This window comes from Chroicocephalus ridibundus, chromosome 6, assembly GCF_963924245.1.
Source record: "Chroicocephalus ridibundus chromosome 6, bChrRid1.1, whole genome shotgun sequence".
In the NCBI taxonomy this organism is placed as follows: Eukaryota; Metazoa; Chordata; class Aves; order Charadriiformes; family Laridae; genus Chroicocephalus; species Chroicocephalus ridibundus.
Genome location: NC_086289.1, coordinates 33605502 through 33620122, shown reverse-complemented (window position 1 = coordinate 33620122; position 14621 = coordinate 33605502). Strand labels below are relative to the sequence as shown.

General features: G+C 41.8%; 1 protein-coding gene across 1 annotated transcript in view; it reads left to right on the top strand.

Annotated features, from left to right (window-relative positions):
- The first annotated feature begins 619 nt into the window (after positions 1-619).
- Positions 620-14621, top strand: part of ANK3 (ankyrin 3) — a 381671-nt gene continuing 367669 nt past the window's right edge. The window contains exon 1 of the mRNA XM_063337713.1: positions 620-881. Coding sequence (XP_063193783.1) covers positions 837-881 — 45 coding nt within the window. The 5' untranslated portion in view covers positions 620-836. The remainder of the gene's footprint in view (positions 882-14621) is intronic.

The window sequence follows — 14621 nt, the reverse complement described above, 5'->3', positions numbered from 1 at the left end:
CAAGCAGAACTGCTGGTTTAATTTCTGCAGCAGCACACGTGTGAGGTTTGTACAGCCTTGGATTGGGGGCAAACCCCCCCAGACTGCCTCACCCCGGCCCCAGCCCGTTATGAATGTCGGCTAACCATCATCCGTGCCAGCAGCTCCCAGTTGCACTCTGCGTGTGAGGTATTTGTTCTCCTGTTGCTTTCCACATGGGAGCAACTTTGAATTTGCGTTATAGTAAATATACCACACCTGCAGTGTACGCTCATTATGGAAAGCCAGCGGCTACTCTTCGACTGTGGTTAAAAGTTAGAGGATTCAGCTGGTGTGTTAATTCTGTGTAACAGGCTTCAGCCGGGCTCCCCAAACCCGCATCCTCCGGAGCCATCCGCAGGCAGAAAGCACCAGCGACCGGCCGGCAGCCCTCGGGAGCCGACGTTCCCCGGCGACCGGCGCTGCAGGTGCCCCCCTCCCCGGCCCTTCAAATCCCTCCGGTAACAGCCGCCCTCCCGGTTTTCCTCCCGGGGACACCTCGGGGCGCTCCCCCCGCCGCCGCCAGGCACCTGGATGAGGGCGGGCAGCCTCCGGCCGTCGGGGGCCGCCGTCTCCAGGCCGCGCCCCGCTGCCCAGCGACGGGGCGGGACGGGACGGCGGCGGCCCCCGGAGCGGGCGGCCGGGAACCCAGCGCCCTCCTCTCCCTCCTTCCCCGCCTGCCGCGGGTGGAGAGGTACCGGCGGGGCCCGGCTCCACCTGAGGGGGCGGCGGCGAGGGGCAGGCCCGCCCGCCGGTGGGGGCGAGCCCGGGACGGCTCTGCCCCGGCGCCGGGCGAGGTGAGGAGAGAGTGCTGCAACATGGCCTCCTCCTCCCGTCCCGCGGGACGGGGCGGCCGAGATCAGGTGAGTGCGCAGCCCCCGCTGCCGTCGGGCGGGGCGCCGGCACCGGCGGCTCCTGCTGCTTTTCGTCCTTTTTTCCTCCCTCTCTTCTTCCTCCTTCTCCTCCTCCTCTTCCTCGTCCTCGCCGCTCCGGGGGCAGAGCGGCCGCACCGGCGGCGGTTGGGTCGGGGGACGCGCGCGGCCGCGGCCGTTAACGGTCGCCGCCTGTCAGCGGCGGGAGGGTCGGGCTGCTCTGCCTCTGCCGGGGTGAAAACCGGCGAAAATAAGGGGTTTTTAACATGCCAGCGCGAGTTAACCCTCGGGCTCTGAGGAATAAAGCGCTCCGCGGCGCGGGTGCGGGGTCGGTGTCCCCTGTGGGCTTGGCTCGTTGTTCACATCTGGGTGGTGCGGCAGCGGGTGTTGCTCGAGGGATGGAGGCTCCAAACCCTCTCCATCCTCGCCTGTTACCTGGCCAGGCCAGCGGGTCACTGCTGCAGAAGGTGGTGGTGTGGCTTGTCACTTGTTGGCCATCGAAGGGACGTCCATGGCAGGCCGTCTTTGGCGGCCAGCAGGTAAAGAGAAGGTGCTGTGGAAAGCTTCGGTACAAGGTGCAGGTAACAGCACAGGTGGCCAGAGGAGCTGTTTTTTCTCCACAGTGGTTAGACCCAGGCCACAGGGTCGGGTGAAGGAGCTTTGCCACAACCCTGTGTGTCCCCTAAGGGACTGTGCCTAAGCACAGTCAGTGTGGTCGTGTTCTGTTTATTGCTCTAAGAAATGCTGCCTTGTGTCACGAGTGAGCGGACTGGCCCGACGTTCTTCCAGCTGAACACAAATGGCATAATCAGTTTTTACTGTGAAGACTCTGTTCTCAGGGCCCAAAAAGAGCACATTTTGGTCTATTACACAATGTCTGACCAGCAAAATGACACTTCTCCCAGTAGAAGTAAGTTTTAAGGGATTGGGAAAGTATGATAAATGTGAATTACTTTTTTTTTTTTGGGCTATGTGCCCAGAACTCCTGAAACTAAAACGAAAAACTGTAAGAGTAAAGCTATAATTAATCAAGGGTGAATAAGCTTTATCCTTTGTCCCTTTTTATTTTTTTTATGAAGTTGGTATCTTTTGAATCATTAAATCTCCCTGCTTTTAACGCCACTTTTGCTACTACTTGAAACACTTAATATCTCGTCTTCCCTGTCCGGTTATCTCTTTCTTTGTAGAGTCCTATGGTTTCTCGTGTTTGTCCCTCAAATCTGTCCAGTGTTTGTGCTTTAAAATGGAATGTAAATTAATGCTGCAAGAGGACTGATCAACTAGAAGTAAAGCTCTGCTTGCGGCAGTCAGGTCCTCTAAGTTCTGGCTCAGCAAGGGCCATCGGTTTGCCCTGCCCATTGCTGCTGCTTTTTGTGAGAGCTGTGTTTGAAGGAGAGCTCCCAGGATGTGAAGATGCCACAAACTGTGGTGGTGGTACTCCAGGTGTTTTTGCTTCCTCTCTTTCAACAGTTGGGTCAAGGATAAATGGAGAAAACAGGACCTTCTGTATGCTCACAAAGTGAGCAGCTTCCAAACATATTCTGAAAGGTTTGAAACCTAGGCTACGTTGAAAGCATTGAAGCACTGAGTCCTTAAAGAAGGTGACTGTTCTCAGTCTCCAAAATGCATATGTTAGATCTTGGTCTTCGAATAGCTTCAGGACTGTTGAGGAGACTCAACTTTGTCCTCTGGACTCTGATCTTTCAGACCATCAAGGGCAGCAGATCTCCTGTTGGTTTGAGAAGACTATTAGGTCAGGATCTAAACTTTTAGGGTGTCTTTTTTGTGTGGTAGTTTGGTTTTTTCCCCCCAAAGGGTGGTGGGTGTGTAAGATGTTCAGATCTTGAGACACTGTTAACGCCCAGTGTTGGAAATGCGGGCATACATGCTTTGAAACTGTTGGTGTGTTTAGTGAGTTTCTTACAAGAATCTCTTCTGCTATCATAAATCTTGCTCTGATGTCCTAGAGACTTTCCGTGGGAACTTGCTCATGTTCATTGCTTGATTTCTGTTACAAAATGATATTGTACTATCACATGCCATTGCTCTGTTGGCAATTGCCAGAGGCTAAGGTTGGGGATTTTTGTTTCTGAGAAAATTATCACCTCTCCCATCTCTTTTGGATACTAATTTATTTGCCATGTGCTTCTCTTCTTTTATTAAGATAATAAGGTATATCTCTATATAATGCAGTGATTTGGAAGTTCATGTGAATAATTACATATGGATAAATATTTTTCTTTTTTTGTAAATTCTATTTCCAGTTTTTCTGAGGATAACTTCAAAGCTTTGCAGAGGGAGTCAAAATTGTTGTAATGGCATAGGAAAGAAAATAAATTTTTGTATTACTGTACTACTTTACTGTTAATTAATAGGATGGCTCTGTTTGCTCTCTATTTCATTTCAATGTATTCTAAAATGTTTTGTTCAGAAGTTTGGATTTTTAAAAAGCAACCGGAAGAGCAGAATGCAATTTCTTGTTTTAGTTCTTTCGCTATGACGGTCTGAGCCTCAACACTATGAGTAGTACTAGAAGTTGACACCTAGAGTTAATTATGCTTGTAGGTCACTAACTGTGCTGCGTTTTGTTCTGTAGGTTTTATATCTGGTCAGTTTACAGTACTGAAAGCTTGGGGTTTGCCTATGGTTTGTAGGAGATCTGACTTTAGGTATTAGAAATGAGAAACTTTTATACTTTCTTTGCCATTTAAAACTGGGGTGTTGGTGGGAAAAGAGAGGAGACAGTCGTATTGTCGTGCAGGGGAAGAAAAAACCCAAACTGTTCAAATGTGAAAGCCATGTTATTCTCACATAACAAAAACAATTTACTGTCGCAGTAGAAAATTTATTTCACAGAACAAGCTTTCATGTGTGATCTGCAAGACTGCAAGTCCAATCGTAGCTGCTCTGAAAAACAACAATAATAAACATAAATTTTTTTCAATCATTGAAAACTTTGGGGAAAAATGGTAGTTCTGCAGTTAAAAAAAAAAAAACCCACATGCCCCCAAACGCCCTGTCTGTGCAGTATACAGATCAGACTACCCGTGTTTCAATTCTAGAAAAATGTTTAATATAGATAATTTCCTGCCACTGCTGTCTATTTTAGTTTTATCCTACATTTTTACCAGTTTAACTTTACTCTTTTTCTCTGCTCCAAAGTTCTTGGAATCCTGTTCTTACATACCCTGTTTCTCAAAATTCAGAGCTCTTGACACCATGTAAAAACTGTTGACGTACTAATCCAGTGGTTGATTACCCATTAAAAGTGATTTTTGCGGCTCTGTTGTCTGAAGTGTGACTGTTTCCCATATATGTTATGTTTTGTGATAAGCTGTTGACAGTGGTACTTGTACTCCTGTTGGCGTGGCTCTCAGAATGACAAAATAGGACCTGGCATGTTGCATTAGTTCTGAGAAAAGCATGGTTTTGCAATCTTTAATCAGGCAAAGTTTCATTAGCTCTTTGAGGGAGTTTGACAATGACTTGGCCCAAGTTGTTTTTATTTAAAATGGCTCATGGAGCTTCTTTCCTTTTTCCAGAGAAAAGAAGAGTGGCATAGAACTTGGGGCATGAGGGTAATATAAAATATTTCTGTGGGGTTTATGCTTGAATTCTGAAATGCATAATGTTAAATAGGTATTTATGATGCTGACATGTCGAATGAGGGACGTGAGAATTCTGAACACTGAATTTTTCAAAACAAGTCCTTCAAAATAGTCTTAAATATTTTTTTCTTTTATGTGAGAATATTAGTTTGGATTACATACCTTTCTTCCCTAAGAAATTGGGCAAAAATTGGAAAGAAAAAACTGCTTCTTTTTTAATCTAGGAAGGAGAGACAAAAGAAGGAGCTCCAAACTGTTACTCATCTGCAGTGTTTAAGAAATGCCAAAACTTTGCTATTCTTTTGATAACTTGTATGTACTGCCTGATGGTTGGTGCTAGTAGCACTTGTTCTCAACTGTTGAATTACGTTGGCATTCATGTAAAATACATAGAAAATAATAGTTGCTTGCACTGTTTCGTAGAATCATAGAATGGTTCAGGTTAGAAGGGACCTTAAAGATCATCAGGTTCCAACCCCCCTGCCATGGGCAGGGACACCTCCCACTAGACCAGGCTGCTCAAAGCCCCATCCAGCCTGGCCTTGAACACTTCCAGGGATGGGGCATCCACAGCTTCTCTGGGCAACCTGTTCCAGTGTCTCACCACCCTCACAGTAAAGAATTTCTTCCTAATATCCAATCTAAATCTCCCCTCTTTCAGTTTAAAACCATTACCCCTGGTCCTATCACTACACTCCCTGATAAAGGGTCCCTCCCCATCTCTCCTGTAGGCCTTCTGCTGTCCTTGCCATTGGGATGCAGTATGACTGTGCAGAGAGGATATGTTACAGGTTGAGAATAATGGGTGAGGAGGATGAAGGTAACAGAAATTTTTTTTTTTTATTAAATTCTTGACTAGTGTGATGGTGAAATTCTGAGGAGCCTTGCTCTGCTCGTGTTGCCTCGTTGTTCAGGTGATGATTGTGCACTCTTACAATCTTGCCCAGTTTTAGTAGTGTCTTGGAGAAAGGGCTTCTCTTCCTTTTGTGCTCCCCTGTGATATCCCACAAAAAAGCATGTAGTGTTAGCTGCACTTAATTATATCGTAGCTTCTTCTATTAAATAAATTTAAAACTTCTGTTCCTAGTGACTTGTAGAAGAAGGTACCATATTTCCTTCAAGCTCTTTTTGAAATACAGAAAGTTATTCTCCAAGAGCATGCTTTGGTTGGTGCCCTTCAAGGCAGAAATTGTTCAAAGTTTCCATATAATATTTGATGTATGCATCAAGACTTTATCAGTATGTGTTATCAATTCTATCTGATAATGACTTAAAAAATGTTATGAGCTAATGAAAGGAATTCTGCATAGCTGTAGTTGGGAGCGTTCGTGGGTTGAAACCTTCCCATGCGCCCTGTGTGCTAGTTGCTAAAGCAAGAGCTGGCTAAGCTTCTGCGCTGATCTCCTGTATTATTTTAAACAGGTTGTGATGACAGCTCCTTTTAGTAGGAGAAACTAAAGTAACATTCTGCAATGACAGAGTGGTTGATAGCATACGCTATGTCAAATGAGAGCTCGTTTCTTACTGAGAGTCTTCACAAAAACTTGATTTTAGAGTTTAAAAACTCTGCGATACAGCATCTATTTTGGAAAGTATTTTTAAAGTAATCCTAGTAGAGGTCATTTTCAGATAACTTGCGTAGAACAGATGTAAGTTAGTTGTATGATCTTTGCACACTACTGTTACTAGTACTATATTTTAAACATGAGAAAGGAATATGGATTCTCCAGCTTCCATGACAATTAGTTTGATCTATGGAAAAAGAAGACATTGGAAAGGTTATGAATGGCCACGCCCTGGCCTAATAATCAACACAAGTTCTTCTGCTTTTATTCTTTATGGAGTCAGAACTTCTGCCTGTTCCTGTATTGAGGATGCTGATTATGCAGTTGGTGAGGAATTACTTAGCATTAGGAAGATGTTCAGGCAGATGTCTCTATTTTTTTTTCTGAATTTTAAAGTTAGAAGTCTGAAGTTCTCTGTGATGAGAAACCTCCATTTTCATAGGAGCATTATATACAAATGACTCTCACTTGTTTTTTACCTCAGTTTACTATTCTGGAGATTTTTGTTGCATGTCTCTTGCTCTTGAAAGATTGCCTGCTTTTCTGTTTCTTGTCCTCCCTTTTTTGGAGGGCAGATTTTATTTAATTTCTCTTTTCCACCCTGTAATCTCAGACTCATTTCTGTCACTTTAATAGTCTGGTGCAGCCTCAGGCAACAAAGCAGTTTCTGTGCAGGTTGTTTCCTCAAAACACCTGTTTAGCTTTAGGACTGGTTCAAAGAAAATTCATCCTGAAATTACTGTGCAAAGAACTTGCAGTCACACCAGAGAATAGATCTAACAAAGCTGAAAAATTGATAATTAGTTTTAGCCTTGCCTTTTCTTGCTGAAATGAGTCTGGTCTGTTTGTGAATCCACAATAGATATTTAAAAGCACAAAACCCAATCTCTTGTAATGGGAAAGCAAGGCTCATGGGTACTTGATGGTAACAGCTGAACTTCAGGTGTTGCTTATTGAGCACAGTTAATTTGACTGATTAGAATCTTCCTTGTTTCTTCATTTCTTTCCCCTTATTTTGGAGCTTCCTGTTAGTGCTGTGGAGGAATCCCAAGAAGCAGACTGCTTCTGACCCTTTTATGAAGTAATTTTGGGGGTTGATGTGTAGCTTGCTGAGGCAGTTGGGTGGGGAGTTAAAGAATGAGTCTTGTGAAAGGGGAGGGGGATGTATACAAGGCCAAGTGACCCCAGTATGCTCTTAAATTATATCTTTGGGGCATAATAAAACACTGAAAACTTAACGTAAAAGGTGAGTCAGCTTGCCCTCTATTCTAACAATGCTGCATTCAGGGAAACAAAAAAGACTTCTAAAGAAGAGTCATCCAATTACAGGTAGAAGTATTCTATAATATTAAAAAGCAACAGTAGTGACATACAGTAATAATCATGTGATGGGTGTTAAGGGAGAGGCTAACTAACTTGGTAAAACCAGAAAGAGTAGTAGTGACTTTACAACAGTCTTTGAAGGAAAAACTATAGGAATGAAAAAAATCTGTTAACTCTTTCAAAAATTAAAATTATTCATTGTTTACTCTCCAGTGACCTCAGTGCTCTTCTGTAAAGGAAAACATTTTATCGACAAGCTTAAATGTAACAAAAAAAGAGAGGGGCTTAGTATGAGTTTTAGATATCTTTTTTTTTTTTTTAAAGAGAAGCTACATGGTGCATTTTATTTTGGTGGTGCTTTTGGTTTTCACTTGTTTTTGTAGGAATCTTAGGCCATGTGTGTAAATGAGTGTCTCTCAGAGATTAGGCTTAAAGCTCAGTAATTATTTTATTGCCCCATATATCTACTCATATGACTCCTTTGTGTAATATCTGAGGTACATAAACTGGTACGTACATCACCCAGAATTGTGGAGCAAGTTGCCTTTAAGGGTGTGGTAAAGGAAGCCAAAGATGGAAGATACTCTTAACAGCCTCTTAAAACGCTTCACCTGAGAACTTTACATGCACCTAGGCTTACTCTTAAAGTAGTTGAAGATTTAGGCTTAATAGCTACTAAGCAATTGTGTTTAAGTTTCATTGGGCTTTGAATTAGCAGAAGTTAAATATCCACATGACTTTAAACTTATTGTTATGTGGTTTTTTTTTAATCTGCACCAACATGTCCGAAGTTCTTGCTTTCAGTGTCCTTTCTAGTATAATGTGGAGCAGCTGCTCTGTGCTCTGACTGAGGTAGCGCAGGCAGCTTGCTTTCTATTTAACCGCAGCCTCTGTAACAGCATACTTTACCTCAACACATTCACTGTTGAATAAGAAGCTGCCTCTTCCCATTGCTCCCCCCTGCCCCCCCCGCCCCCCCCCCCCAGCCTCATGAGCCTTCATTATTTCATTAGGGGAATTCAGCTCAAATTCTCAGGGTTCCGTACCTGCAACCTGACAAAGATGGGAACAAGTCCAACATGTTTCAGGATGTGGAGTTGTTCCTTCTGTGACATTCATTTTTACAAGTGATGACTTGTTGTGCCACAGACATGACCCCATTTTGTAGGTGAACGATCTATAGGTGTGATTTAGTATTTTGAATTGCTGATGGTAGAGGCAATTTTCTTTTTTCTTCCTCCCTATGCTGCAATTCTGCTTGTTCCTGTTCAAAGAATACTGCAGACAGAGCACATATATGTGTGTCTGAGAGGCAAATCATTTCACAGGTCATGACTTTGCAAATGCATGAATCAGCCTTCCTCTGGCATAGGAGCCTCTGGTGGGAATAAGGAAAAGGCAAGAACCTCCTAAATGGTATCTGCCTCTTAAAAAATTTTGCCATGTAGAACAGCACCAACCAGTGCAGGTTCTCAGCCTTTATATTCAGGAGCTTATGTAGCTCACAAGGCTCAACCCGGAGCTTGCTTGGTGTCCTGGTTTGAGGTAAAACAGAACTTTCTGTTCAGTAATTTTACTTTAAACTTAGTGCTTGTATCGGTTGGGAACTCGACCTGTAGCTTCAACACCTCATTCCAGAACCTTAGCTCCCAATACCCAAACACAGCAGAGAACTTTTATCTTTTCTGTGTGGTTTTTTTTCTTCCCTTTTTTTTTCTTCCCCTCCCTCTCTTGGTGTATCAAATCTACTGTGCTTGATCCTTGCAATCCTTTGCTAAAAAACTTGCCTGTTTACTCTCTTCTTTCCCTCTGACACCACTTTGTGAAATAACTGTAATTCAGTAAGGTGCTCTTGTTCCTGAAGTTATTGCTTTTCCTTATATTGATACAGATTAAACTTTTTTCCAGCCTTTATTCATTTTGGTTATGTAGCTTACAGTACAGTTTTGAAAAGTGTTTTGTTTCTGTAGTCAGGGTGAGATGGACTCTAACAATACTGTGTCAGGGAGTGGCAGGGGAGGAGGGCAGGTGCTTTGTTACCTGTTTCCATTGCTGCAGAAGATGTTATGTAAATACATTGAGAGTTTCCTCTGATTTCTGTGTAATGTTTCACAAATAAGCACTGCATTGTTTAAAAGTCAGGTGTCAGAGGTAGCAAGCTAAATACATTCAGAAACAATGTGACAAGTCTGAAGAGTAAGATACTTTTCTAGTTATCCTCATGGAGCTAATCCTGTGTTCTAGGGAAAGGGTGTCTTCCTGGAAGGGTATGAAAAATAGCGATGTGTTTACCTGCATTTGGTTTAGTAGTTGAAAAACTCTGCGGCTAGCCATAGAAGGGTCAGTGAGTCCTAAATTAAGCTATTTTATCAAGTCTTGTGGAAAAAACAGCAATACTTTCAATATAAAGATGAGATATATGGTCTACTGTTCTAATTGAGTCATAAATCAAACAAGTCTGTGTTGTTCCCTGTCATCCTGTTGTCCCCCACCTACGAAAAAAAAAAGGAAAAAGGAAGAATGCGCACGCATCAGTCTGTGTCAGTTCAGCATACTTTCCTGCGTGTGGCCTGTATTTCTTTTCATGGCCTCCATCCCTGCAAAGCTGCTTTGTGATCTCAGTCTTGATGTGGGTCAAAAGGGGAAGATTGTTAACATTCCTCCTGCCCCTCTCCATCACCATCAGCAGCTCTGGGTGGATATCAGTCCTCTGGGCTCCTGTGGGAGAGGACAGTGGAATTTTGTGCTGCTTGTAATCACTCCTCCAAATATTTCTTTCAGTCTGTGTCTTGTCTAGCTCCCAGTTTTTGATTATTATTATGAATTGTGATTGATTTAGTATTTGGAATGCCAATATTGCTGGCATACTAGTATTTTTCGTATTTTATTAACGTTCACGCGCTCATCAGGAAGTCTATGATCCAGCTAAAGAAACAAATTTTCTCCAAGAGAATCATAATTCTATGTAGTGTTGTCTGTAATTGCCCTTTAAAAGTTGTCTTGTCTTGTCCCTGGTTGGCAGCTTTAACACTGTTGCTTATCTATGTGGCTCTTTCTCCATGGTTTAATGATTGTGCTGTATTTGTTTTGATACTAGTGTAGTTTCACTGTGACAACTTTGGTTTTACAGGATAGAAACAACCACATTTTTTTGGCTAAATTTAAACTGCTTTCAAAGTGAAGTGTCCTTTGTTCTGCAAATGGATTCTACTGGATCGTTATAAGCAGTTTAGAATTGCTTGTTACAGTGATACAAGTAGGTAACAACATGCCTCTGATGAGATTACGGGCTTCTCATTTTATGTTGCATTTGTTCCAATCATCATAATGAAATGCATGTCTCTCGTCTGCGGTCTCTTTCTCTTTAATGTGTCCATCTTCCTAAAGAACTTGTTAAAGAAGGTGGTGGTGTTGTCAAGCAATGTTGCCTTGATCAAACTGGAACAAAAGAAAATATAATATTGAGTAGTGATCTATAGCTTGGAAAGCAAATGTGCAAAGATCATTAACCCTTACTGAGCTCATATATATTCCCTTTTGGGGGTGTGTGTGTGTGGAATATACCAAATATAGTTATTGCAAAGGCTAGATATTTGGCAGAAAGAAGCCTAAAAACAGAACCTGTTTTATGTATCCACTAGAGCTAATCTTAAGAGGAATAAGTGTGTAAAAAGATACTTCAAATTAATGGCAAATTCCATAAAACTTGTGCATTTTGTGGTTAATGTTTCTTTTATGCCCTGCTTTTACTACAGTTAATAAAACCACTGTATTGTAATGCAAGTGTCTAAAGTATGATGGTTTTATTTAGTCAGCTGCATGGTATGTTTAACTGGACTGTGACATTTAAGCAACAAAAAGGAATAGGATTCAGATTGCTCCATGGAAGGAGAAGTAATTGTCTTGGACACCTGTAATTTCATCATCTGCTTATTTTTGTGCCAATTGCACACACTGCAGATGATTTTGGCAGTTTCGCACAATAAGCATGTTAAGCTTTCTGTATGAAGGACACTAAAAGCCTTCAATACTAGTGTAAGTAAACCACTTGAATGTTTTGTCATGTAAAAACCCTTTTGTTCTCATTTGTGACAGTTGTTGCTGACATAAGTATAGCAAATCCAGCTGTACTAGTCACTCAAAGTCCTTGCTGGGGGGTTTTGTCAGTTAAAATTATATACACTTCTCTTCAGTAGTACTGCAAACTTTAAGAACCTTGGAAAGCATTGAAATATGTTGTATATTTTAAAGTATAATGTATGAACAAGCTTGACCTTCCTGGAAACCTGTCCTCACGTTACAGTGAGTTTCATATAGCAAATACTGTTAAAATAACAATAGTAGAACAGCTAAGAAATAGTAATAAATTTTACTGTGATTGCCTCTAACTAAAGGATGAAAAGAAAATGTTGTGCAACTGCTGCTGTACCTGATCACTTCTGTTGGATGGAACAAAAAATACAATCCTGTTATTTCTTAGCAAACCTTCTATAAAAAAAGTTGCATATTTGTATTTAATGGGATCACAGCCTTTAGTCACTGTCATCCATACTCATTGCGGTCGCTCACTGATTTATGCCTTTCTCCACTCTTCGTACTGTGTCAGTCTGTCCGGCTGAGGAAGTGGAATTGGCTCTGTCCTGTGTGCCTGCAGAACTGCTGATGGGTTTGACTCCTCACAGGAGCTGAATGGCAGTGGCTGTCACCAGAGTTGGAAGAGATGCAGCTCCTCTTAATAACAGACTTTAAGACTATATGGTCCTATTGTGGAATACTAATTTAGGTCATATAATGACCAGGGAAAATAGTGATGGCAGTACAGAGGACTGACAGATTTTTTTATTTTTTAAATCCATGTCTATTTTTTGAGATTAATTGGAGAAGATTGAGGTGAAATGTAGAACAGCTGCTGGAGTTCTAGAATTGAAATACACAGAAGAATAAGCGATTGATGTATACATAGATTTTAATATATAAAATATATTTTAAAGTGTATATATTTGAGATTTGAATCATAATAACTGAGAAAGAAGTGGTGTCACAGAGACATGAAACAGTGGAGCAGATAACCAATCAGTATATGTGGCCAGCTCACTAGGGTAGTAATATTGGTAGGAGGTCTCAGCAGCCAAATCACTTCTACCATAATGGTGTTGGTGCCTGAAACTCTGACTTCAGCTGCTCATCTCTGTCCTGCTGGCTTGTATTTTTAGTAGCCACCTTGCAGGAGTTTCAACACGGAATACTGGCGTGTGTTAGCAGGTCCATGGAGCATGGCCTCTGGAAGATGAGAGATTCAGCAGAAGGCAGGGTAGAAGATGAATTAATCCGTGTCTTTCTTGTCCATCAGCAGAACCTTCACCACTTCTGAGTATGCCTGTCCTCTTCTAGCACTTCTGTCAGGTCCTGGGTGTTCAGCTGCTGATTTTGACAAGGTCTGTCCCATACAGATGCTGTCTTCCATGGTTGCATGGAAGCTTCATTGTTCATTTTTGCTTCTTGGGATCCAGGTGTTACTGTTCCCGCTGTATACCTAAAAGTGTTTGGCTGTGACTGCAATTTGGAACAGAAAGCTGGTCATTAAGAAATAGCCTTATATTTAATGAACCGTGCCAAGCAAAGCTCGGGCTCAAAAACCTGCTGACGTTGATAGAAATCTTGAAGCTGATTATGGGTGCTGGAGTGGGTCTCTTTGTAACTGACATTACAGTAACCTTCTCTACCTCAACATCAATTTTTTGTTCTCTTTCATAGTGATTAGGTAGGTAATGCTAAAACTTGCACTGCTTGGGGGTGTTCTCTCTGTCCTTGAGTAAAAATGCATTTAAAAAGTCTGTTCATACAAAGCCTGTAAGAGAAAGGCCATTCTTGAATTTATTTTAGTAGGAATTCCTCAGCTCCTAGTGTAATGCAAGACTTGTGTCCTAGTGGAGAAGCTACAGTCTTACCTTCCCAAGCCAACTGAATCTTATTCTGAAAAAAGAAAAAAAAAAACCAAAACACAAAAAAAACCCCCAAACCCCCCAAAAATAGCTAGTGAAAACTAATGTTTCTTGTCTCTTCTGAGATATTGTCTTTTTTTCCCCATTAGTGTTATAGGGAACTCCTGAATACTACTGTGAGTGAGCTCTCTGCTCTCTCGGAATGCTGTATGCTCTGAAGTCTGTTGTGAGTGCCAAACCAGAGAGGACCATCCACAACACTGACATCAGTTTTTCCTAAAATCCTAAAATTTTTCCTGAAGATCTGTGGTGAAAAAACACTTTCTGCTGTTTAATATTTGCAGTAATGCTTTCAAGCACTCATCTGAAATTTATTTCTTCTTGTCTCTTTTTAACCGTGACTATTTAACTCTTAGCATTCATCAAGAAAAATATCTATCTCTGCATTTTTTTTTTGTATTTAGCATTGTGTCCTGTGTAATCAGACAATCCAACATGAAATGAGGCTATAAAATTTAAGATGGAGAAACGTGCACCGCGTCTCTTGCTGCAGCTAGTGTGTGGGGCCAGGTGAGCGAAAGTGGAGGCTGAATTTTTATTGCCAGTGACTCTATTGAGTGCGAGCAGTGCCTCTAGGACTGCCGTTCCTCCGGAAACCTCTGCCAATATATAGATGTCTTGCACTTCCCCGATGGAAGGGAATGTCCTTGCTGCTTTACTAAGATTTGTCAATATAGCTGTGCCCCTGGCAGCTTGCCAGCCAATTTGTTTGTGATCTCCCTTGCTTATAAGGGTGGGTAGATATTTGTCACTCTCATCATAATGTTTCTTCCGCTCTGCTTTCCTGGCAGATGCTCTTACCTACCATGTGGCTTATTATTCTCTGGGTCAGAAAGCTTGTTGAATGCTGGTAGGGCTTTTGTCCTTCTGAACTAGTGATCCCCTCAAAGCACTGGCTGGAGCTTTGTGATATTCTGGTCACATTAAATATAAAAGCTCTTCCATTTTGCAGAATGTTTTGTTTCCTATTCTTAGTAACTCTTCCAGCTACTGATTGGTTTACTTTATAACAAGTATCAATGTCTGTATTGTTTTGGTCATTCTGATCTTTGAGCAGATCTTTGTATACTGATACATGGTAGTTTGGGAGAACAAACTCACTGGAATATCTAATAATGAGCAAATGTTTTCATTAAAGATAGAAAGGTCACTAGACTGTACACCTGCTAGTTGTAAAAAATGAGTTTAATTTGAAAATGGATCTAGAAATTTGTTTCATTTCACTAGCAGTTA